At 45.8% G+C, this 26699-nt stretch overlaps 1 protein-coding gene across 1 annotated transcript in view; it reads left to right on the top strand.

Moving 5' to 3' along the window:
- Positions 1-22955, top strand: part of EEA1 (early endosome antigen 1) — a 764210-nt gene extending 741255 nt beyond the window's left edge. Inside the window, exon 29 of the mRNA XM_078674577.1 lies at positions 22020-22955. Within this exon, the coding sequence (XP_078530703.1) occupies positions 22020-22142 (123 nt within the window). The 3' untranslated portion in view covers positions 22143-22955. The remainder of the gene's footprint in view (positions 1-22019) is intronic.
- The last annotated feature ends 3744 nt before the right edge of the window (positions 22956-26699 follow it).

Here is a 26699-nt window from a genome sequence, read left to right as displayed (position 1 = left end):
TTACTAATATGTCTGGATTTGCGTCATTTTACAGACATGTTTAGCATTTTGAACTTATGAACATCCTTCAGAATATACTCCCATGTGATACAGGGTCAGTCCCAAAGTTTTGGTGATTTTAATGCCTGATCATTGCAACACCTCTATGTGCGTATATCTCGCTTGGGCTGCTGGAAAAGGTCTGCTTGGTGTTCTACATGAAATCTGCAGAGAGACTACTAATCCCATTAATGGAAACGAAAACACTCATAACTGATGAATGGTACTTACATTCAATCTGGCATGGTGGACCTATAATGAGGTGCATGAGATAACTCTATAGCGTCTGAAGAAAGTAGTGGCCCTTTGCGCCCCTGCCTAGCCCTTAAGATTTAGTAACACAACACTTCTGGTGGCTTCGTAAGTAAAATGGCCTCAGTTGGAGAAAGATTCTGTGGAGTAGATGCTGGGATGTTGTGGAACATCATTTAGTGACTAAGTCTCAGGAAGGAACAACTCTATTTCGGCAAAGCTCATGAACGGCTGATATTTTGGTAAATTGGTTGGCCAGTTGTCGAAAATTGAGCTATTCTTTTTTAGAGAGTGTACCCCTACCAATTACATAAAAATTGTTAACATTGACTTTTATATGTTCATGGCAAAATGGTCAAGAAAGGCCGTCCTAACAATGGAATCTATATTTATCGCCCACTAAAGGCCACCAGAGGATGCTCCTGCACTGGAAATGTAAACAAGGAAGTGACCAGCGAACTGATTGGTCTCACAGATGCCCTGGAGGTTAGGGGCAGAGTCGGTATTCTTCCATGCTTGTACACTCCAATGTTTGCATTCTTTGGGGTGCTCTTCTGGGGAACCGTAATCACAGCTTCAGAGGCGAGAGAGGTTTTTCTGTCCCTCCTATCAATTCTAGCCAAGCGTCCCACAAGTATCATGACACTGAGAAAGTCACTCCTAGTTTACAACTCTCAGAATCTCAGGACATGCACCTAGGGCCTAGATGTACAAAGCATAAGTGCAAAGCATTGCAGCACAACATCTAAAGTTGCTGCGTTGTGTGAAAGGCACAGAGGAGAACACCACCATATCTACTAAGATATGGTGCTGGTTTCCCCTCTCCTTTTGCTGGCACACTTTAGGCTTCTATGCACCAATGCACACACCCTTGTCATAGTGCAAGGATGTGTGCGTTCTTCCAGTAAAATAAAACTATCCTCTAACACTTTTCCTGCTTTGTTTGTGTGCTATACAATGCAGCACACATGCAAAGTAGGAAAAACTAGGAGAAATGACAGTTCGAGGTATGTGAGCTGTAGATCATATGCTTTGCATAAGTCTGCCATCTAGTGTTGGGTCCGTATGTTTACACTTCGTTTTTCATCGAAGAAGTCTTTTCCAGTCACGAGGTAGGGGACTCCTCCTTTCGGTGATAGTGCGTATGGGCATCGACTCCAATGTTAGATTGTGTTTTTTCCGCCATTGGGTTCGGACATCAATTGCTGCACTCCGGTTCGACACAGTTTCTCTGGTTCCCCTTGGTGCGCAATCCACTATCCTCGATGGTATTGTTTCTCGATCACGATTCCCATTCTCCGCGTATCGTATCATTAAAAAAATATTCGATCGGAAAACTCGTGGTCGGCCGTTGGGCCTACCCGCGTCGGGTCAGCTCGCAGTTAATGGAACGGACTCCATCTAAATGATGTCCCGGGTGTCGCGCTAAATATCCACGCACCGACTTGCACGAAGAGTGCAACTTTTGTCTCTCCCTGGAACACAACAAACAGGACTGCAACGCATGCCGATCTTTTCGATCAAAGAAGACACTCCGTGATAGTCTAGCTCGACGTCACAGAATGTGCCAGCAAAGTGCTCCGCTCCAGAGCTTTTTGGAGAAGATTGTTAAGAAATCTTCAACGCCCAAGGAGCCGAAGAAGAACGAATCGGACATGGAAGAAGACGTTCTGCAGGGTCAACGTACCTTTAGCACTAATACTCCCCTGCCCCAAACCATGCCCAAGAAAAAAGGCTCCCGGCCCCTCTGTGCCTTAGGGCCACGGTCAGCACCGAGAACATGTTTCCAACCCCCGCCTACGAGCTTGGCTCTGAAACATCAACCAAAGCCTTCCGGCTCGGGACCGAGTCGGCCCCATTCGGGCACCAAATTGAAATCTTCAGCCCCGAAATCCAAGCATGTCCTCGTGACCATTCCTTTGATGCCAAAAAAATTCTTCGGATCCGAAACAGAAAGAACTTGTCATCAATCCTAAGACTGGTCATATTCCTATAAAATTGCCAGCTAAATGGAAACCAGAGATGGAGGAAGTTTACCACATTCCCGTTAAAAAAAGGAAGATGTGGCCACTAATCCTTTTCCCCCTCCTCCTCTTTCCCCACCTTCCCCACTTAACCCTAACTTACTCATTACTCCTACACATCTGACCACCAAGGTGACGGAGATGGGAATTACGATGTACCGGATGACAACGACCCGGATCTATACTCTACAAAACCATCTCCACCTGACTACAATGTAGGGCTTATAGAATTAATTAATAGGGCTGCTCAATATTTTGGGGTTCAGCTTCACAAAGAAACTGTGGAGGAGCATTTTCTAAAGGTCAACTCACACACTACCCTTGCTTCTGTGCATGCTTAAGCAGGTAGATGACATATTTAAAGACCCAGTGCTTGCAAAAGTACTAACACCACGGCTAGACAAAAAATACAAACTTGCACCTACAGACCCTGTCTACATCAAAAGCCAACTTCCCTTAGACTTCCTAGTGGTTTCTAACGCACGCAAAAGAGCAAACTCTCCAACATCAGGAGATTCCCCTCCTCCTGACATGGAGTCCAAACTATTAGATGCCTCCGGCCAAAAAGTAGCTACACAGGCAGCTAATCACTGGCGTATTGCCAACACACAGGCTCTCTTAGCGAGATATGACTGAGCTCTCTATCATGAATTGGAACAATTGCTCCAATTCTTGCCAGATAAGTATAAATCTTTTTTTTTTATTATTATTATTTATAAATTCACAGCAGCAAGAGTAATACAAAAATACAATATACAATTTACTCAGAGAAATACATTAATAACTAAATACATTCCTTAAATAAATACGTCCATTGATGGCTCAACCTTCAAAATAATCCCAGATGAGCATATATCTAAGGCACATGATTTAATTCAGGAAGGAAAACTGATTTCCAACACTTCCATTAGATCTAAAAACCTATAAATCCTCTATTCTCGAGGCCAAAACAACCTATTTCTCCTGCAAAATAATGGAGTCTGCTTCCAAGGCAAAAGATATATTTTCTATTGTCAATGAGCTCTCCCTTCCGGATCGGGTTACTCTCCCCCTTGTGCCTACCCAGTCCCTATGTGATGCATTAAACACTTACTTTCAGGATAAAATCACCACTATCAAAAATAATATTCCTCCGTCCTCTTTGCCCCTCTCATTCCCGCTACCCCCTAGTAATCCTCAGCACCTGGATGCTTTCCCCCCATTTCTATTACTGAGTTTCAGAAACTCCTGCACAAAGTTAGTTCTGGGTCCCCTAATGACTGCTGCCCCCCCCCCCCCCATATCCTCAAAGAGATTTTTTTGGCCTGCCCTGACCCGGCCTTGGCACTTCTCAACACCTCGCTGGCCACTGGAGTAGTCCCTGACTCCTTCAAACAGGCAGTGGTGCTGCCAATTTTGAAGAAAGCCAATGCAGATCCTTTGGTCCTGAGTAATTATAGGCCGATTTCCTTGCTTCCCTATCTAGGAAAGATCTTGGAAACCCATGTCACTCGCTGCTTGAGCGCCTTTATTGAGAGTTCATCCTTTTTGGACCCTCAACAGGCCGGCTTCCGCCCCTCTCATTCTATTGAGGCGGTTATTGCTGCCGTTATGGACACTTTAAGAACTGGGGCTGATAATAACATCTCTCAAGCCCTCGTCCTGCTAGACCTCTCGGCGGCGTTTGACACGGTCGATCACTCTATATTGATCGACCGTGTCAGCAACGCCGGCATCCAGGGCATGGCCCTTGATTGGGTCCGATCTTTCCTCGACAAGCGCTCCCAAGCTGTACATCTTTCTACTTTTTCTGCTCCTTTTTCTTCTCTTTTTTGTGGAGTCCCTCAGGGCTCAGCGTTATCCCCCCTTCTTTTTAATTTGTATATGCAACCCCTTATGGTTTCTCCCCGTAAATCCTCTGCAACAATTTTCAATTATGCAGATGATTTGCAGCTGGTCTTTCCCATTGATACCTCCTCCTCTTCCCACACTGATTTCCAAACCACTATGTTAGACATCTCCGATTGGATGGTGCATAGCCAGCTCAAGCTAAATCCTACAAAGACGGAACTTGTCCTGGTGGGCGGGCCGGCCAACCCATGGAATGATAGTTTTTGGCCCCACTCCCTTGGGGCCCCCCCCCCGCCCTGTCAACTCTGTGAAAAGCCTCGGACTAGTCATCTCTGCTGATTTATCCATGAAATCTCAGATCTCTGCGGTCACATCATACTGCTTCTTCCAGCTACGCAGGATACGCAAGATCTGTAGATTTCTCACTAGAGATGCACTCATTTTAGTCATCCTGGCCCTTGTCATCTCCAGGGTTGACTTCGCTAACATCTTATATGTGGGGATCCCCGCCTATCAGCTCCAGAGGCTTCAACTGATACAAAATCAGGCCGCCCGCCTAATCTTCCACCAGCCTAAGCACCAGCACGTCTCGCCATTATTACGGAGCCTTCATTGGCTTCCTGTGGCCAAACGTTGCACATTCAAACTTGGATGCACTATCTTCAAAGCCCACTCCAATCTTGCACCTGCGTTCATCTCTTCCCATCTAAAGCGCTATATACCAACACGAAATTTGCGCTCCTCTGCCGACAATCTTCTGTGCATCCCACAAATTCATCGCAAGAAACATGGTGGTCTTCGTTTTTCTTTTTTAGCCCCCATGTTTTGGAATTCCCTTCCTTTCCCCTTCCGTCACTGCCCTTCTTATGAATGTTTCCGCAGGACATTGAAAACGTTCCTCTTCAAAACGGCATTTGAGTAATACTTTGGCCCTTGCTGTCGCATCTGTTATGAGCACCAAGAAACCGTTTCGGTGAACGTGCGCGGTAAAAGAATTTTTAACATAACATGTGCTTTAGACGCAGCTGACACAGCCGCTTGCACTATTAACACCAGTGTCCTTTTAAGACGACATGCCTGGCTACCTATTTCCGAGTTTAAACCCGAAGTCCAAACTTCTATTTTAAACTTTCCCTATGATAAGCAACACCTCTTTGATCCTGTGGTGGATACTTCTTTAGAAAAGATGAAAAAAGACACGGAGGTCGCAAAATCCATGGGGGCTTTGCAGACCTCAGCTGGTCAGGATTCCTTTGGTCGCTCCTTTTACAGAGGGGGCTCTAAAAATATTTCCACAGATACCTCTTCTTCCTACAAAGGTAACAATCAGTCACCCTCTTCCAGAGGTTTCTTTAGGGGAGGATTTTGAGGCAATAATGGCAAGGGAAGGGGCGAAGGTAACACACCACGTACTTCCCCTGCAACAAACAAACAGTGACTTACCTCCGCTTCCCCCCAATCATTCCACACCCGTCGGGGGACGTCTCTCTCAATTTCTTCCCATCTGGAATACAATCACTTCAGACAGATGGTTCCAAGAAATTATCCAATCTGGTTATTGCCTGGAGCTTACCGACAATCCCCCAAACATTCCTCCATGAACACACAAAATGTCACCAGAGCATTTGGAGCACCTCAAACAAGAGGTTCACTCTCTGCTGCAAAAAGGAGCTATAGAGCCCGTCCCATTACAATATTAAGGGATGGGGTATACTCCCTATACTTATTTCATACCCAAAAATCGACGGATCACTCAGGCCTATATTAGACCTCAGAGATCTACATCTCTACATTCAATCGGACCACTTTCACATGTTCCTACTTCTTAAGCAAGGCAGGCAACCTTGTCTACTCTACTCTAGCCTTAAAGGATGCATATTTCCATATTCTAATACATCCCGCTCACTGCAAATTCCTCTGGTGCGTGGTAGTGAGAAAGCATTACCAGTTCAAAGTGCTCCCTTTCGGAGTAACCACTGCTCCCAGAGTATTCACCAATTGCCTGGCAGTTGTCACTGCACATCTGCGAAGACAACATATTCACGTCTTCCCATACTTAGAGGACTGACTCATCATAGCCAGCACTCTCACAAAGTGTCTGCTTCTCACTCAAAGAATAGTACACCTACTGCACGACCTGAAATTCACAGTAAATCGGTCGAAGTCCCATCTCCAACCCTCCAATATGCAAACTTACTTGGGAGCCACTCTAGATACACAAAAAGCTCTAGCTGGTCCCAATCCAGCCAGAATTCACAATATTCAGGCTCTGAATGCCAAGTTTCAACCCAACCACTCATTACCAGCTCGGGTATTCATGCAGCTCCTCGGAATGATGGCATCTTGCATCATGATAGTTCCCTATGCAAGACTTCAAATGCGTCCCCTTCAGGAATGTTTAGAACGGCAGTGGAATCAGTCTCGGGGTCAACTGGCAGATCTTGTGTTGGTGGACTGCCGCACTCATCGCTCTCTGCTGTAGGGGAATCCACAGAACCTTTCCAAATGGTGGCCTTTCATCGACTCAGTGCCCCAGACAGTGCTAACAGCGGACGCATCGCTCGATGGTTGGGGAGCTCTTCCCCAAACTCATACAATTCAGGGATTATGGAGTCCAAAGCAAAAGCAACTCGACATAAATCACCTAGAACTGCTTGCAGTCTTTCTAGCGCTCAAAGCCTTCTAGACTCACCTTGTAGGCAAAGCAGTCCTGATGCACACAAACAACATGACAGCCGTGTATTCCAAACAGAAGCAAGGGGGGACACTCTCCAATTGTCACACCTTGCACAAGCCATTTGAAATCATAGAGTTTGACTATTTCAGTCTTCCACCAGATTGTATGAATATCATTAAAGAGGCTAGAAAACCTACCACAAGAGCTTGCTATGCAGCAAAATGGAAGCTGTTTATTTATTTTCATAACAACCATATCAACACACTGGATGCTTCAGTTCAAAATATAATTTATCTACTGCATCTGCAGCAATCAAATCTTGCATATACATCTATACGCTTACATCTCGCGGCAATAGCTGCATACCTTCAGAATAGACAACATCTGTCTCTCTTCAGAGTGCCTGTTAAGGCTTTTATGGAAGGACTTGAGTTATTCCACCAAGACTACCACCTGCCCCAGCATGGAATCCTAATAGTTTCCTTACCTTACTAATGGGTCCACCCTTTGAACCATTGCATAATTGTGAACTTCAATTTCTTACTTGGTAAGTTGCTTTCCTCATTGCTATTACATAACTTAGGAGAGTGGGTGAGCTCCAGGCACTAACCATAGAGGAACAATTTCTACAAGTACACCTAAACAAAGTGGTTCTTCTCACTAACCCTAAATATCTACCCAAAGTAGTATCTGCCTTCCATATCAACCAATCCGTTGGATTGCCGGTGTTTTTTCCTCAGCCGGATTCAGTGGCAGAACGAGCTCTATACACTTTAGATGTTAAACGATCATTATTCTACTACATAGAAAGGGCAAAACCTTTTTGTACTACTAAACAACTCCTTGTTGCTTTTGCTCCCCACACAAGGGCAGTCCCATTTCTAAACCTGGTATTGCAAGGTGGATAGTCCAATGTACAGACATGTTATGCCAAAGCAAAGCGGACTTTACCAATTCCCCCTAGAGCGCATTCCACTCGCAAAATGGGGCTTCTATGGCTTTCTTATGAAACATTCCCATAACTGACATCTGTAAAGCTGCAACATGGTCTACACCACAGACATTTACAAAACACTATTATGTAGATGTGTTAGCCAGGCACCAAGCTAATGTAGGCCAGGCAGTTCTACGTACACTCTTTCAAACGACTGCAACAACTACAGGTTAGCCACCGCTTTGGGAGATTACTGCTGTTTAGTCTATGCAAAGTATGTGATCTACATCTCACATGCCACAAACGGAAAATGCTACTTACCCAGTATGCATCTGTTCTTGGCATGTAGAGCTAGTGATTAACATGTGGCAACCCGCCTCCCAGGGCATCTTTCCGGATCAGTGGAAAAAGGCCTCTATTCTGCCACTTCTTAAGAAGCCCAACCTAGATCCTAACAATCCAGCAAACTTCCATCCTATTTCTAGGTTACCATTCCCAGCCAAAATAGTGGAAAAACTGATCAACACACAACTTACACAGTTCATTCAGGAAAACCATCTGTTGGTTCCTTCTCAGTTCGGCTTTAGGGCCGAGCATAGTACTGAGACGGCATTAATAAAAACCACAGATGAATTAAGAACTATCTTGGATAAAGAAGGCTCTGCAACACTTCTTCTCCTTGATCTGTCGGCGGCCTTCGACACGGTTGATCATGTCACACTGGGCATTGCTGATAAAGCCCTTGCCCTACTACAATCATTTCTAACAGACAGAAGCCATTTAGTTAGGGTCGAGAATTTTTCATCCAACTCCTTCTCTCTTCCCTCCGCGATCTTCCCTAAGCCCTCTACTCTTCAATATTTACAGAGTTGGCCTCCCTAATTAGATCTTTTGGATTTTCGCCCACATCTTATGCAGATGATACTTAAATTGTGGTATCTGCCTACAACGATCCAAAGGGCACCATCTCTCACTTTCATAACTGTATGAGACCTGTCAATGACTGGATGGGAATGCCTTACCTCGAACTAAACTCCGGGAAAACAGAGGTGATGCACTTTTTGTAATAAACCTCAGCCCAGCTGAGCCTAGCATGCTAGCCAGCAGAGTTGGGAACTCTCTCAATCCCAGTCCAAAAAGCAAAATATGTAGACATAACAGTTGATGACAAACTGAACTTTAATAAGCATATTCGCTCAGTTGTCTCGTCCAGCTTCAACACTTTGAAAATCATAAGGAAGATCCTTCCTTTTATTCCTCTCAATTCTAGAAAAAGTCATTTCCTTATTAATACTTATGAAACTGGATTATTGCAACTGACTTTTTGTTAAACTTCAAAACTTTACATGGAGAAACTCCAAAGCGTACAGAGTGCGACATCTAGGTTTATTTTTAATCCTCCCAAGTTCCATCCGGTTTCAGCCTCCATTAAGGAACTTCACTGGCTTACAGTAAAGAACCATATTAAATTCAAGGCATTATGCCTCGCCTATAAAGCCTTGCATGATCTAGGTACTGGTTTCCTTAAACAGTCCTTTTCTTGGTACATTCCCAATAGAGACCTGCGATCTAAAAACTCCCTGATGGTCTTACGTCCCAGTTTTAAGAGACTCAAATAGGGAGGCAGTTGTTTTTCATCTGAAGCCCCGGCTCTCTGGAACAGTCTGCCTATAAACATTAAAGCAGCTCCCACATTACTGAGCTTTAGATAACGAACAAAAACCTGGCTTTTTAACCTCTAGTCTTCCTCTGTTCTCACCTTCATTGCTATTCCCAACTAGCGCCAAGACACCCATGGGTATTCGAGCGCTTTAGAAACATTTTAACACTAACATTCACACCTGTACCTGTTCCAGTACTATCTTACTTAAATACATACGCATGGACATCTTTATTCTACTCATACTAATTCCATTCTCACCCTCTGCGGGAAAACAATCTAACAATGGAGTCGATGCCCATGCGCACTATCACTGAAAGAAGTCACCTACCTTGTGACTGGAAAAGACTTCCTCGTCGAAAAACAAAGTGCAAACATCCGGACCCAACACTAGATGGCAGACTTATGCAAAGCATGTGAATCTACAGCTCTACATGCTAAGAACAGATGCACACTGGGTAAGTAGCATTTTCCATATTTCTCCTTGTTACACCTGCCTCAAGAATCTTTAATTTTTGGTTCGAATGCCTGTCTACAAATATCTGTAGATAGGGATGTGTGTCAAAACTCATGGATGGTAGTATGACAAAGCCCATGTACCACCCATTAGAAATCCCTCTTGATGCAAAGAAATGCAAAGCCGTTCATAGCCACACATTGGGTAGTAAGTATCAGCATAACTCTTTGGGTCAGGTTTGAGTTACAAAAGTAATGCAAGCTCTGTCCAAAGTATTAGTACATCGGAGCTGTAGAATCAAACCAGTCAGGGCAGGAGGTCAGTAGCACCTTTTTCAAAGCAGGGAGCCTTTCTGCCTTTTGTACAGGTGAATCCGCTATGTGGGGAGCACTCAATTGAACCTTGGAAAGTAGTTAAAGTCCCTGGGTGCTAGCAGGAGCTTATCCCATCACTATCCTTAGCAGTTAGACAGAATCGTTTTTTGTTAGGTGTTTTTCTCAGATCCAGGAATGTTATGGGGATGTGGTGATGAGGTGCAAGTGATTGGAGAATTCCCTACTTCCTCTACTTCCAAGACTCAACCTCCCTTTCCAGGCATTTTGTCCCAGATTACAGCAAACCTTCCTATAATACCTTGTTGAAAAAGGACCATCAGCTGCTGGAGCCTTGTTTCTCTTTCTATTCACTTTCTTTTAGGAGATGACATTTTATTCCTGTGCCAGTGCTGGGAGCACAGATATAGTCTAGGTTGGCTGCTGCCTTGAGTGATTTCATTTACATTAGGCAATCTCCACTTCAAAAGAAAGAGCTTTAAAAGCTTCCCCTTTGTGTTGACAGATGGCACTGTCTACCTCCAAGTTGAATGAACCCTTCTGTGGCATCACTGTTGTAAACACCACTCCAGAACTCCTGCTCCCAGAAGCCAACCAACTGTCCTCCAGAAGATATCTTATAACCAGCTAGCCACAGATGTATATTCAGTCTCTGGAGCAAGGCCTCTGGAAAAACCAGATCTAAACTAGTGTACTCTCAAGCAGCAAAAGTACAGTTTCCACTAATTTGTTTGAAATGTTTATGCGTAGGTGGGAGAGCATTCCAAACCTTCCATAGGTTAGAGAAGGAGCAACCTCCAGCCCGAACAAGTAAATCCAGGGTTGGACAAACACCTGCAAAGTTGAGCGGAGAGAATGAGCAGAATAGTGAATCTGAAAGAGACACGTTAGTGATAGATTCCTTACCTTAGAATATCCCAACGCATTAGACTGGATCCGGAAAGTTTTGCTTAGCAGTACCCCTGCATGTCAGTAGGTGGCGTCCTGCGGCTCCGCGTCTGACACTGGCGTTGTGAGCGCCGAGATGAAGTCGCGGAGAGTACTTAGGCGCCACACATGCGCACTGAAGTCAGTTCTTTTTTTATTTATTTTTTTCGCGCCAGCAATCGCAGATCCGGATTGAGCACGTACCTTAGTCACTTTTTGGCTACTCTTTTGAGACTTTTGTCTACCCTCTTTTTCTCCGGGTGCACGTAGGGATGCCCGGCTTTAAGTCTTGGGGGACATGCTGCCATAATATGTTGGTGGCGGACCCCCACGATGTGTGCCTCTACTGCCTGGAGACGGATCACGACTCCCGGGACTGTCGGGCCATGGCCCCGAAAACCTTGCAGGAGCGGCGTCAGAAATTGCTGGAGCTTCAGCATTCGTCACACCGCCGCCCTGGGTCCAGGGGCCATTCCCACGACCGCTTGCGGGACCAGAACAATCACTCCTCGGGCTCAAAGTCTTCGCCTTTGGTTTCCGGTAAGCGACGCCATAAAAATAAGTCGAAGAAGCGTGTTCGCTCTCAGACGTCCCCCTGTCGCTCCTCGGAGGCGGACGAGAGGGACAGGGGGCTCCGCCCCTGCGGCTCCTCTGAAGCATGGGAGTCCTGTGGCCTACCCGCCATACCCGGATCTGTCGGCGACTCACGCACAGGTGCAAGAGTTTCTTGCTGCCATAGACTGCTTATGCCCCGGGCTCCCGCCAGCGCGCCTTCGGGCCCCGTGGTCCTGTGTCCCGGCGCCACACTGGGTGCCGTTTCTCCCACCCCTTCCCCGGTTCCCGGACCATTTTGTTCCGGCCTGGGATCCGCATTGGGAAGCGGCTCCGGCCCGGCCTCCATTCTCTGTTCCGTTACCAAAGCCATTCGTCCCTTCTCCTTCTCCGCCGCTGCGACCAGCTCCCTCTGCGCCAGAGGCGGACGACAACTGGGACGGGTCCGAGGGCCCTCTTGATTGATTCGGAGCAAGATTGGGTGGATGACCTGGAATACTCATGCGACCTCGATGTTTCTTCTGACCCGGGGTATGCCTCGCCTCCACCTACTATGGAAAAGGGTGCTTCCTACACCATGGTGCTCAGTCGGGCTGCGGAGGCTCTCAATCTCGACCTCCCTACAGTGGCCTTCAAGACCAACCTCCTTACAGCGCTGCTCCAGATGGCGTCTACATTGTCTGAATCTCTGCTTCCTTTCAAAGAGTCCTTTACCGAAGTCCTCTTGGGCACTTGGTTGCGGCGGGCCACAGGGGCGCCGGTGAATGAAACCGTTGCCAGGCGTCACCGCCCGGCGCCTGGTGATCCCGCCTTCCTGACCACTCACCCTACGCCTGAGAGCCTGGTCATTAAGGCCTCGACGTCGCAGAGTGCTTTTCCCACGGCTCCGCCAGATAAGGGCTCTAAAAGGCTGGAACAATTTGGTAAGAGGTTGTTCTCCTCGGCCAGCTTAGGGCTGCGGTCGGTTAACACTGCCTGCTTGTTGGGCCGTTACTCCCACTCAGTGTGGGATTCCATTCCTCAGGTCTTGCCTCAGTGATCGTAGGAGGTCCAGGCTGTCCTTTCCCAAGCGATTGCTGAAGGTAAGAATGCGTCTAAGTTGGCCATCAGGTGTGGTTTGGACACTGCTGATTCGTTGGGCAGGGCAATTTCCACGACTGTTGCGTTGCGGAGCCACACCTGGTTGCATTCGACTGGGTTTCTCGCCCGATGTCAAGGGCTCGCTCATGGACATGCCCTTTGATGGCTCCCGCCTCTTTGGTGATAAGGCTGACAGTGCACTGGAGCGCTTTAAGGACTCCCGGGCCACGGCCAAGTACTTGGGTATTTCTAGGAAGAACCCTGCCACTCCTGGGTTTCGTTCCTTTCGCGGCCAGGGCAGAGGCACCCAGGCATGCTCCTCCAACAAGCCTGTGCAGAACCAGCCTCAGCGCTTCCGCAGCCGTGGCTTCCGCAGAGGTGGGTCTGGGAACCAGCGTCCGGGTCAGTCCTCCTCTACCCCTGCTGTTTCCACCTCAAAGCCTTCCTAATCCAAGCTTCAGGGAGCACCCCACACCGGTGTGTGGCAGGGTCCACCACCACTTCCACCACTCGTGCATAATCACATCGGACAGGTGGGTGCTGCAGATAATCTGCAAGGGTTATTTCCTTCCCTTTCAGTCCTCCCCTCCAGCCATCCCGCCTTCGTGCTATCGCATGTTGGGGGGTCATTTGGTTCTTCTCCAACAGGAAGTCACGGCCCTCTTTGCCAAGGCGGCCATCGAGTGCGTTCCTGTGCAGGAAGTAGAGAGTGGTTGTTATTCCCACTACTTTCTGGTCCCCAAGAAGGACAAGGAGGGCCTGTGCCCCATCTTGGACCTCTGGGACGTTAATCGCTTCCACCGGAAGGAGACATTCAAAATGCTGACTCTGGCTGCCCTTGGCCCTGGAGACTGGATAGTAGCGTTTGACTTGCAAGACACTTACTTTCACATCCCCGTCCTGCGGTTCACGGTAGGCCAGGAGCATTTTCAGTTTGCCGTGCTCCCCTTCGGCCTTACCAGCGCCCCTCGGGTGTTCATGAAGCTGATGGAGGTTGTGGCGGCTCATCTGTGCAGGTCAGGGGTGTCAGTCTTCCCCTACCTCGACGACTGGTTGTTGAAGGCGGGCTCGCCCCAGGCAGTCGTCAACCACCTTCAGACTACGGCTGACCTCCTGCAGTTGCTGGGGTTCTCCATCAACGTGCCGAAGTTGCACCTGAGTCTATCTCAGAAGCTCCCCTTTATCGCAGCGGTTCTGGATTCAATGCTGTTTCGGGTTTATCCTCCGAGCAGCGAGTCCGGGATATTCAGGCTATGATTCCGATCTTTTGGCCTCTATCATGGGTTTCAGTCAGGATGACCCTAAGGCTTCTGGGCCTGATGGCCTCCTGCATCCTGCTGGTGACACATGCCAGATGGCATATGCAGGCTCCGCAATGGGACCTGAAGTTCCAGTGGGCGCAACATCAGGGCAACCTGTCTGGTCATGTCCAGATCTTGGAGGGCACTGCTCAACAATTGCAGTGGTGGCTCACGAATCGAGATTGGGTCAAGGGAAGATCCCTCTCCCTTCCCCAACCGGAGCACACAGTGGTGACGGATGCATCCCTCCTGGGATGGGGTGGCCACTTGAGAGAGGTGGAGATCAGAAGCCTCTGGCCCCCGTCGGAGTCCTGGCTCCATATCAACCTTTTGGAGCTGCGGGCGATTCGACTTGCACTGAAGGCATTCCTTCCCTCTGTCCGGGGAAGTGTGGTGGAGGTGTTCACGGACAACACCACCGCGATGTGGTATTGCAACAAACAGTCCTGGACCCTATGTCAGGAGGCTCTGCTCCTCTTGACATGGCTGGGACATCAATGCATTACCTTGGTGGTTCAACACCTGGCAGGTTATCCGAAAGCCAGCGCGGACAAACTCCGCCGCCAGTGCTTGATGGATCACAAATGGCGTCTGAACTCGGACGTGGCGCAAGGTCTCTTTCAGTAGTGGGTAGAGCCTTGGTTAGATCTATTTGCCACCAAAGAGAACGCTTGTTGGAATTTCCAAGGCGGCACTCGCTCAGCGACGCTTTTCGTCGCAAGTGGAGTTGCGGTCTGTTGTACGCCTTTCCACCTATACCACTTCTGCCCAGAGTGCTGAGGAAGATCAGGCGGGACCGGGCCCAAGTCATCCTTGTGGCTCCGGATTGGGGACGAACATACTGGTATCCTGAGCTACTCAGCTTGGCGATCGATCCCCCGATCCGATTGCCTCTTCAGGAGGATCTTCTGTCGTAGCAGCAGGGGACGGTTCTCCACCCGAACCTGTCCAGCCTCCACCTCCATGCGTGGAGATTGAGCGGCGACAGTTGACACCTTTCGATCTTCCTCTCGAAGTCTGTGATGTCATTCTGGCAGCCAGGCGTCCCTCTACAAAAACGGTGTGCGCCTGCAGGTGGAACAAGTTTGTGGCATGGTGCATGGCGAAGGCTGTGGATGCCCTTTCTGCCTCTCTTTCCGAGGTTCTTTTGTTCCTTCTTTCTTTAGCCCAGCAGGGCTCTACTCTGGGCACTATCAAAGGTTATCTTTCGGCCATTTCTGCCTTTCTGCGGCTTCCTGATCAGCCTTCTCTTCTTAAGTCCCTGGTTGTGAACCGTTTTCGAAAAGGCATTACGCACACGTTCCCTCCGGTGCCATTCATCATGCCTCAGTGGGACTTAAACCTTGTCTTGACGTTTCTCATGTGCGCTTCCTTCGAGCCCCTTCACAACTGTCCTTTACGTCTTCTCACTCTTAAGACGGTTTTCCTGGTAGCTATCACCTCTGCCAGAAGAGTGAGTGAGCTCCAGGCTCTTTTTTCTAAACCTCCTTTCCTTTCTATTCATCCGGACAAGGTGGTTCTTAGGACCCGTCCTTCTTTCTTACCAAAGGTTGTCACGCCCTACCACATCAGGCAGACCATCACTTTGCCCACCTTCTTTCCGCATCCTTCCAGAGAGGATGAGAGGCTCCACCGGCTGGACCCAAAACATGCGCTTGCATTCTATCTGCAGCGTACACAGCAGTGCCGGTGGAAGATCAGCTCTTTGCTGGCTACGTGGGTGCCAAAAAAGGTCGGGCCGTGCACAAAAGGGCCATCTCCCAGTGGTGCGTTCTGTGCATCAAAGCATGTTACTCCTTGGCCAAGAAGGATCCACCTGTGTGACTGCGTGCCCATTCAACCAGAGCTACTGCAGCCACTACTGCCTTGGGACGTGGCGTTCCCTTGCAGGACATTTGTCAGGCAGCTACGTGGGCCTCGCTGCACACGTTCACCAAGCACTACTGCCATGACAGTCCGCTCTAGAGAGATGACTTCTTTGGCCGTTCTGTGCTCTGACTTTCTGGTGTAATCTTGTTCGCAGACCCACCTCCGGGGTTGGTATTTTCGGGGTATCTATTCTAAGGTAATGAATCTATCTATCACGTGTCTCTTTCAGATGCACAAGTTAGAGACATTAGTTAGTGATAGATTCCTTACCGCCCCACCCGTCCTCCCAGTTCTGCGAACTGATTACTAGGGTTAAGGTCATCCCTTTAAGGGCCCTAGTTTTATGCATCAATGGTCAGTATCTTGCTTGGCTCTGCGTTCCTGGCGCGAAAAGTCGTGTACAGAACTGACGTCAGCGTGCATGGGTCGCGCCTAAGTATTCCCCGTGGCGTCATCTCAGCGCTCACGATGCCAGTAATGGGCGCGGAGCCGCAGGACGCCACCTACTGACGCGCAGGGGTACTGCTAAGCAAAACTTTCCGCATCCAGTCTGACGCCTGGGAATATTCTAAGGTAAGGAATCTTTCACTAACTAATGTCTCTTACAGATATATCGTTACACAAGTAGTAACTTGTCCATCAATTACTTTTCCAAGTAAAGTGGGCCATTGAAGTGAAGGGCACAGTGAGCTAGGCAAAGAGTTTTAAATTTAATGCAATAGGTAAGAGGTAGCCCATGCAAGGCGATTAAGCACAGAGAAATATGTGAGTGATATAGGAACTGAAAGATAACACGAGCAGTCCCATTCTGAATTCTGGGAAGATGCAGGTATGCCAAGACAGACGGCCCTGCAAAATTACCACTTTTCTTCCCTTTTCTGCCAGCCATACAGTAGTTCATACTTTCTCGCCTACCCTCTGAAATTCTCTAAGATTGTAAAAGTATGTAGAAGAGACTTTGTTGATCCGCAGAGTGAGCGAAAGAGCATCATCAAAATATAATCCCAAATTAGACTTTTGAGACTGGTTTAGGTGCAGGATCAAAGTTCCCTAGCCCATCAGTCTCTCTTTCTTGATACCAACTTCTATTTTACCTGTGTTATACCTTAACCACAACACCACAGCTGATAGAAAGGAAGTGAAATTAGTACATGACTAGGACACTTTGGATTCTTTGCGTAGAAGAATTTGGGTATCAACAGCACAAGCCATCAACAAGAACCCATATGAATGGAGGAGACCTGGCCAAAGGAGTGTCTCAAACATTGACGGAAGGTAGGCTGAGGGGTAGGGGGGTTCCATGAGACTCCTAAAGAGACTGGTTTTAAGAAGATCTAAAAGGGAAAGATGATTAGAAAAGGAACAACATCCCAGTAGACAAACTTGTGCATGGCTAGCAGGGTGGGGTTAGATAAAAGGTATGGGGAGAGAGAGTTTCTTGTGACTTAATTACATGCCTTTATAATTGACAACATTCTGTTAGTCAATGGGTGAGAGATTGTGTAAATGTAAAATGATTGAAAACTAAAATGGGGAATATAAATAGCTTGTGAGCGATCACCAAGATACGATCCATTCGAGCCCAGGACATTGTCAGTTACTCCAGTTTCCAAACGTAGAGATGCCACTGCATTGTGTTCCTAGTATTGAAGTCCGGGGAGAGAACAAGGAGATCCCAGGAGGCAGTGCCTCCCTGTTCCATCAAGAGTAGTTTAAGATCCTCCAGGACCACAACCAAATCAGCTTCTGGGCTGTGTAGCAGGAGGCGTGACTGATAAGATTTTAATGTTGGGCGAGTGGACTGTTAATTGCTTTTTTAAAATATTTTAATGGTCAGCGAAATGAAGATGTTGCTCAGAACCAACAAATGAGCCTTAGATGTGGAACAAGTGGTTGTTTCCACTTCACAGAACAGAGGTACTGGATATTGAGAGAGTGCACTGCTCAAGTTAAATATGGCCAACAGAGGTACTAGTTTGATATATAGACTAGATCAGGTTTTACCCCAAAAAGTATACTCAATCCCAGAATATGGGAGAAAAACGAATATAATCCTGTACATCGTGGTGGCATAGATGTTTGGGCGTTGCTGTTGTAAAGACATCCCTTCGCTAGACTTATAAAGTTCTATCCTTCACCAGATTAATACAATAAATCAAGATTATTTGATCTTCAGCTGACACTTTGTAAGAATGGTCATTGAGAGCCTCCGTCCACCATTAGGGGTATAATGTGTAATTACACTGACATCCCTAGCCCTCATTATCCCCTTAATCATGCCATATCTGTGATGTTGACCTGGGTGATGTCTGCAAAGGTAATCTGGTGTCCACATGGAAACAGATAGTCGCTGTTTTGTGTTTAGAGTGGGTTGGGACGCAATAGTGTGTTGGCATTTCTGATGTTCATGTGAAAGATGCAACTGTTGGAGACAGGGGCTATCTACCCTCAGTATTTTTATCTTTACTCTTTTATTGCAAGAGGTTATAACCTTGATGTTCAATGGATTAGCATAATCATGGCAACACCATGTAACGCATAAACAGCCCCTGGCGCCTCAAAACAGAAACATGCTTGGAAATTGCTTAATCTGCCACAGAACAATCCAGCCATGATCCACACTTGACCAACAAATAGACCTTGAAGAATGCATCCCACTCCCCAATACAAGATGAAGAGCCCTACCAAAACTTAACAAAACCATAGAAGAACAATTCTTCCAACTTGAAGGAGAAGAAATTACTACTTCTGTGGGTGAGCCAAATTAAGTCACCCGCAATGGGAAGTAGCACAGGCTTTCTAGGGCTCCTATTACTGCCATCCCATGAATAAGCACTGTAGATACAACATATTCTCTAAGCAAGATGCACTCCAAAATAAATAAGCTCAGCGTAAGATCCCTAGAGCCCTACATTAGTTCTTAGGGCCTCTGCAAATCTCATCTACTTAAATCCTTGAGGGCCCTTTCTGTCATTCTCAAGTGTAGATCTGCATCTACGACATGATCAAGGTCTTTGCCAACCTTCTCTCCTCTTCAGAGTCGTTTGAAAGTTGGGAGTCGACTCCAGAGTTGTCTTTTCCATGTGTGAGCACTTTAGCAAGAATCTTCAAGGCCTCGGCCGCCTCCTGCCTAGAGGTGTATGTCGCACATTTCCAAAGAAAAATAATGCAACTGGATGCCCCAAGAGCGGTATTGATGCAATGACTTAGATCAAAGATCAGGTATACCCCTGGAACAAGACCCAGTCAGTATTCTTAGCTGCTAAGATTATATAATCTTCTGAAGATTTATGAAATGTAACCAGGGTGTCTCACACTCAATGGGTTCTATACAATTTTCCGACCTACCATGTGAACTCTATCCAATCGAACAACTAAATCATCATACCCAGCACAGAGGAGATGCACAAACATGAAGTTAGGCCCCTCCTCTCACAGGCTGCAAAGATTGATGTTCTTACTTGGAGATCGCTTCTCCAGTTCTCATATTTGAAAAGGCCAGATCTTCCTATGTGAAGAGAGATGGCAGTTCTTTGTGCATCCCTTCCAATGAAATCTCATTGCGATGCGATTTAGAGTAAATGGCCCTATTTCCGAGTGAGTTCAGGTCTTTAGGTAGCGGAACAGTTTTGAATCCAAGGTAGTTTCCAATATTCTGGGACCGTTTAGACATGTCTTCCTTTAACTCATCCTTGAGGTTCTGTTTGAAACTAGGAAATCCTCCATGCCATATCCATTGAGGATACATACTGCACTATCATGTTTGTTAAGGAGGATGCGTAAACAGTACAAGTGTAATATCATGTTTAAGGAGGATGCGTAAACAGTACAAGTGTAATACCTTTCACCCTGCTTCAGTAAATGTTCATTCCCCTTCAGTGTCAGTAGATTAGAGTCCATGCCCGCACCCCACTGCCCCCATTTCTCCTCCCCCCCCCCCCCCCTCCCCGTGGATTGCAGCACAACTACGTATTGGCATGGATCAGTATTCCACTTTTTCCGATAATCAAAACCCTACCTTTATTGTAATGTATCGCTTCAAAATGGGTAGACCTTTTACCTATGTGTTAAATTTTCTTTTTGAAGCATATAATTTAATGTCCAAATGTAGTAGTCCTCTTCTATTGGGCGAAACAGTCAACAAAAAACTCCCTGTATTATTGATGCTCAGTGGCACTACCTTAGCTGTTGCAAACCTACATCTTTAATTCTGTCCTGTGCTTTTAACCTGCGAGTCGTTTTATGGTTGGCTCATTATTCAGCAACATTTATGAACGATTGACTTTCAGCTTGCCACTGCAGCCCTTATGGGAAGGCATGTGTTCAGACCCCTTCCTCATGACATATGATCCCACTGACATGGTCATTTCGATTAATGATATTCCTGTTCTTCTGAGATGAATATCCGTCCTTAATAGTGACCACGTAGTGAAATAGATATTGTTGTCAGTATGCAGTTTTGGTTAAATCTCTGTATTCTTTCCTCCCCTTACCTTGGCGCTTATTTCCATTTGGTTTCATCATTTACATGCTCTTCCAAGATTAATGATTTACTAGCATCACTTCCCTCTTATCTCTGTCTTGTCCCTTTCCATTTTTTTTACCTTATCCCTCCTCAGTTTCTGAATTTCCCCCTTACTCATTTGTTTTGTGCATAGCTTTTTTTTCTTCGTAATTTATACTCATTAAATAAGTTAAGCAGATACTGTACCTTCTCACCAAATTGTGGGATAAGACTTCTAGGCTACCTTCAGTGAGTAGAGTATCTCTGACCTCATGACCCAGCGTCAATTTCGGCATTCTACTAACGTCATCTTCTATAGTGACTTGCCACTTTGTGTTGAACAACCTGGCTCATTCATGAGCAGGGATATTTGTGAATTGTTTTACAGGCTCTATCCCATGGTAAGACAGCCTTCCAGCTTAGTACCAGACCCTTGAGCAAGAGTGGTACTGACCTAATGTCAAACTTACAACCATACTGTGGCTAACTTAATAAACGTTTTTTTTCCTGGACTTTATCCTACATACCAACATCATGTGAGAACAGCCTGAGATCATATAATTACGTTGGGTTTATTTATTTTATTTTATTTAAAAGGTTTCGTATAGCGCTGGCTAGACCCAGAGGTATCAGAGTGCTTTACAGATGCAAGGTAAGGCAATAACAGTGTGGCAGAAGTTACATGCAAATACAATCAAGTACACCATCAAAGAACAAGAGAAGGGCAAAAATCTTATGATTCAAAGATTAAATACAGTTAAATAAAATAAGGGGGTATAACCTAGGAGCAGACAATAAAATATAACAAAGAACCATTTGTAGGGTAAGAGGGGAGGCGTAACATAAGAGAGGACAAGACAACTAAGCAAAGTTAAGGGAGAACCTGAAACAAAAACTTAAAGACCAGAAGTAAGAGTCGACAAAATAGATGAGACCAGGGGGAGCAAAGGCAGGTGACAACAATAAGTAGCATACATGGAAAACGAAAGGATAGCAGAGAGATGGCCTGTTCAGGTGAACAAATGTTATCAGGATCTGAAGGAATTATGGACTCAAGAATGTATTGAGGAGAAGGTGTTTAAGGTCTCTTTTGAAGCTGAGTTAGGAGGAGTTGCATCTAAGGTCCCTCGGAAGGGCATTCCAGATGCTAGGTGCATTTCCTGAGAAGGAGCAAGTCTGGGTGGATTTCTTTTTTTTAGTAATGCGGGAACGCGGAGAAGGGCATTAGAGCTTCTCATCGTTCTGGTGGCTCTCACTCTTGTGAGTTTATTAGTTAAGTAAACTGCAGATTTAGAGTGAAGAGCTTTGTGGGTGATGAAGGCAGTCTTGCAGATGCATCTTCCTTCAATTGGGAGCCATTTAAGAGATTTGAGGGCAGGCGTGATGTGATCAAAGCATTTGCAGTTGGTAATAAGCCTGGCAGCCATGTTGAGTACGGCTCTGAGGGGGTGCAGTTGAGATTTAGGGGCTCCAGTGAGAATAGCTTTGTCCCTAACATTTGCTGTTGTGATAACACTTGCTGTTGAGTCTATACATTTTGCTGTTTTAAACAGGATTTCTCTTTTTTTTGTTTTATTGCAGCATCATTGTAGACAGTGTGGAAATATTTTTTGTGCCGAATGTTCAGCAAGGAATGCCTTAATACCTTCCTCCAAGAAACCGGTCCGTGTTTGCAACTCGTGTTTCCAGGACTTGCAAGGATAAACGTGGTTGTGTGACGATACATCAAGAAATAACACTATCTCTAAAGTATATATACTGTTGCACTTCGTACAACTCACAAACTACTGTTCTATGTGGACAATGATTGTACTATTTGTCAAAAACAAATATCTTTTAAAATGCTTTATTAATACGAAGTAAAACTATTGTATTTTTGTGAGACATAGGCTGCAGTGACACTCAAGTTGCAAAATGCCTGTGTGCGCCTGAAATATCCTTTACTTTCCGTTAGCTTTGGACTGCCTATTTGTCTTTACGGAGTAGGGCTAACAGTCATACTAATTTACGTTTACTACTCATTAACTACATCCACATTTTTTGCAACATGGGATGCTTCTTGTGGAAAACGGGGCATACATATTTAAATATATTTTGTTTTAGGAAAGCATTTAAATATATCATGTTTTAAAAACTTTTAGGTTCTCAGCAAAAAAGAAAAAAAAATGTATGCATATCTTGCAACTTTTACAAGAACAAATGACCTGATCATCTTTGGTTATCTTTTCCATCATGCACTTTAATCTACAGCACATGTAATAATAACGTGAGGCCTCACACTTATTTGTGAAGGTAAATCTGCACTTCATGCTACTGGCCAGTCTGCACCCCCACAAATTTAGAGACCATTCTTTCAGTCATTAGGTAGTTGCATAATAATATGTATGGCACTAGCTCCACAGGGATCAATCTTCACGTAGCGGATTATCTTCACTCCTGGGTGATAATGAAGGATATTGAGTGCTTATTTTAAGTGTCCATTTCCTTCAAATAAAGCACTTAATTGGAGTATAAAAATGTCTTGTTGCCTGTGACAAGTCAAAATATACCTACTTCCGGTCCCCTTTTTTTTTAGACTAAATTCATGTATGGTACCACAGATTTCAGTGGAATAGAGTATATTTTGCTCTAGAAAATGATAGGTAAGATTGAAGCCTGGGCGCAAACTCTGCTCTCTCCATTCCACACACGCATGAGCCTCCGTATCTTAGTACTTTTTTTATCATAAAGGCAAGTAATGTTTGTACCCGAGAATGTTTTTCTCTAGCTTGAAAAGGTTCCATTTGTAGCTTGGCGTTGTGTTTAAATATAGGAATTCATGTTCACCCGCTTGATTGCACTGTTCCGTGAACTCCTCTAGAAGGCACTGATCACAGTTTTCAAGGAAAGTTAAGGACACAGTTTGTTCCTTCAGCTTTAGAATCCTCCGTGCTCCTTGGCACTATATTCATGCTTATATTTCTGTGCAGATATTGAAGATCCAAGTTCACTGGAGTGAATATTGCTACAGCTTTTGCACTACTACAACATGAGGTAGCACCGTGAGTGCAAGGTAAGCATGGCTTTTTTCTAATTGTTCTTGGTACACAACATGCCAATTGACAGACCTTGTTGGCACATCGTTCCAGCAATACCACAAACCCAACAAGTTTGGTCAACCGGTTTAAAATTGGGTTCTCATGAGGTGTACCTACCGCTAAAGACATTGGACTTCTCAAGTGCATACTGTCCAAACACTGGGACCCCTCTGAGGTTTCTTCACCACTCGATCAGCCTGCACATGCTGTAAGGTGCCAGGGAGGCCTAGTAATGGGAGTTCTTCCCTGTTTCCCTTATTGTCTCATCTAATTTTACTCAGTCCTGATTACAAAAACTTTCATCTCAAACAAAGAAAGCGGCATACGCCTTTAGAAATGGCTGCATTGTCTCCAGAGCAGTCAGATAGATGTTGAATCAAGCTCGGAGTTCCCTGGCAAGGGATACTTATATGGCCGTATAAAAGTAGGACAAGCTAACATTTCACTGGCTAATTGTGGCTTCCTCCGTGGTGCAGCATCCTCCTTGATGACCGTTGTCTATTGCTTAAGGAAGGGACCTCCTCTGAGGAGGGATTGGCTTGGAACCAGCAGATGTACGAGTAGTCTGGCTTCAGTTTGCCTCATTCCCTACCAGAGTTGCAGTTGTAAATCTCGCATCCTGATGTGTAGGCTCCTACATAGACATGCGTCTGCCTGCTGTCTCTGGCATCACTCTTCACTAACAACAATATACAAGCAGGTTCTCACCTGTGTAGTAAACTGAGTTAGAGAGTTGCTAAGTTTTACCATGATTTGTTGAGTTTACCCAATGCTCATAACTAAAGATTAACAGGTGGAGGCAAATCGGAAAGCCTGCTTGTGCCTGTTGCGTCGCTTTAACGGTAGCACAGGCTGAGCCCAAGAGATTTAGCTCTGGCATTCTAGTGATGGGGAGGCTCACTTGCAATCTAATTAAGATAAAGTGCTTAAAACACAGGGCTGAAAAATTAAACAATGAAAAGGTGAGAATGGGAGTAAAGTCATGTTCACTGTATACAGTGATGCCAATGGAAAGCTTGATTTTTATAGGTGTCTCTGAAAGTGTACACGAGTGGATATAGTGAAGTTCAGATATACTTGCAAGCCCCATAACTTCTCTGCAAGTCAGACCGAAGGTGCTGGAGGATCTCTGCAGAGTTGCATATTCTTAGGTGGGATAAAATAAGGAAAGATGCTACGTGGACTTAATGTAACATGTGCCTCATGTCAACTCTGGTACATTAGGTACCAAAGTTTTCATAAAGTCTTGTGGTTTTAGGCAATGGCCTACAATGAGTATCTGTAGCAGGAGGAGATTCTGCATTCGCTACCTCCTCTTGCAGAGAGCTCTGGTAGTGTAGAGGTGGCATAAAATGTTGGATACAGAGCCATGCTGAGCAATCATGATAGTTCTGCAGAAGTGAGCCCCGTAAGGTTGACTGCAAAGGGTTGCCACCCAGGAAACAACCCAGGTAAGAAGTATCCTTTACTCCTTCACATACCCCCTTGCTGGGTTGGTAATGTTGCCTGCGGTCCCTTGGTTTTGTGGAGGAGACTAGAGGCTTAGCGTGTAGATGCTGAAGGGACAGACTACACAACAGTACACTTGGGCCCAGGGGAATTGACAGTGTTCGGCAGAACTGCACACAACTGGTGGACAGCAGAGGCCATTGCTAGCCATGCCAAACAAGGAAGAAGAACTGTAGACATAAACACCTTTACATTGGACAAAGTAAAGAGGACTTATGAGTGCTACATCTCTATATATTGGAAACCAGCAAAGTTGCCAGTCAGAGAGAAGCGTACAGCAATTCTGCCAGCTGTTGAGAAGCGGTTCGAAGGTGAACAATATGCAGTTCAAGGAGAATGAGTCTGCTGTCTGGCATCATGCCGCCTGGCCAGATAGGAATAGGAGGGTGGGGTTGCTGTCACCCCACCTCATAATTCGGAGATGGTCTTCCGGTAAGAAGAAAGTCACCTTGCCAAGATACTTGAGCCACAGTGGGTGACACCCTGAAAATCTCAGTGAGACTTTGTGCACATTCCCACTCTGAAAGATCCCATGGTGGGATTGTGGGAGAAGGACTCACCATTAATGGCCATCATTCTGTGGTGTCTATCTTACAGAAGGCATTAGGCAAAGCCTAAACACAAGAGATGGCTCAGCAGCAAAGCAAAATGGAGAAATATACATCAAGTATTGGTCATTGGTCCAGTTCACATGTTGGCCATGAGTCCACACACAACAATAACACAATCTAGTGTGTTAATAGAGAAGTAAATTAGTATAGGTGTTTATGGGGTTATGATGTAGCGCTTTTGCCTGCAAAAAATGCAGGCAAGGGCGAAATAAGCAACCTGGTGCATATCTACAGCTACATGTACGACCTTGTTGAAGCTAATGGTGGTATTCACTCATAAGTTAAAAACATTAAGGAATCCGATTGAACAATCAGACGTCTGTTGGCTATGGAACATTGTTTTGGGTGGTCTGAGGCCTGGAGGACAGGAGACGACATAGATAAAATACAGACTGTTTCTTTGAGGAATTGTTTAAAATCTGGTTGGCACAGTAAAAAGTGCAAGTATCCTTTGTTGCAGAGAGTCCTAACTGGGCAATTGTAAGGGAACCTCTCAGAGAGCATTCTCATGTGCATTGGTCACCTGAATTCTGAATTCCTAGGACATAAGTGTGATCCTGTGTAAACAAGGAATTCTTAGCCTCGGAATCAACAAAATTCCTGTTCCCAGATTATATGCTACAGGAGCAGTAGATCAACCATGTCTTTGAGTCAGTGAAGACCAAGTAGTTGGACTAGCAGATGTTGTTGCAGACTGGTTAGTGGATAAAATCGGTTGAAACAGTAGCAAGGGCACCTGGATGTCACCTGAAACAAAGACTTGTGAGGCTGGGTGAAAATGCAGGGAGGTTAGGATCTGTTTGGGTATTATCAGGGAACATCCGGCTGGTGATGGACTAAGTTAAACTGGAAACTGGAATTTTGTATAGGCTGGATGTGATGCTTCTACAAGAAATGCACTTGATAGGAAGTGAATGTCTCCTGTTCAGGGTGTAGCAAAAGGGGCCCTTGGACTCAGTACTTCGGAAAAGACTTATACCATTTCTCATAAAACAAGCCTGGGTGGATCCGATGGGATGTTATGGCATGATGCTGGCTTGTGCATGATGGGAGAATATAACAGT

This window comes from Lissotriton helveticus, chromosome 1_1 (assembly GCF_964261635.1).
Source record: "Lissotriton helveticus chromosome 1_1, aLisHel1.1, whole genome shotgun sequence".
In the NCBI taxonomy this organism is placed as follows: Eukaryota; Metazoa; Chordata; class Amphibia; order Caudata; family Salamandridae; genus Lissotriton; species Lissotriton helveticus.
The sequence above is the reverse complement of the archived record's forward strand: the minus strand, read 5'-3'. Positions and strand labels throughout refer to the sequence as shown.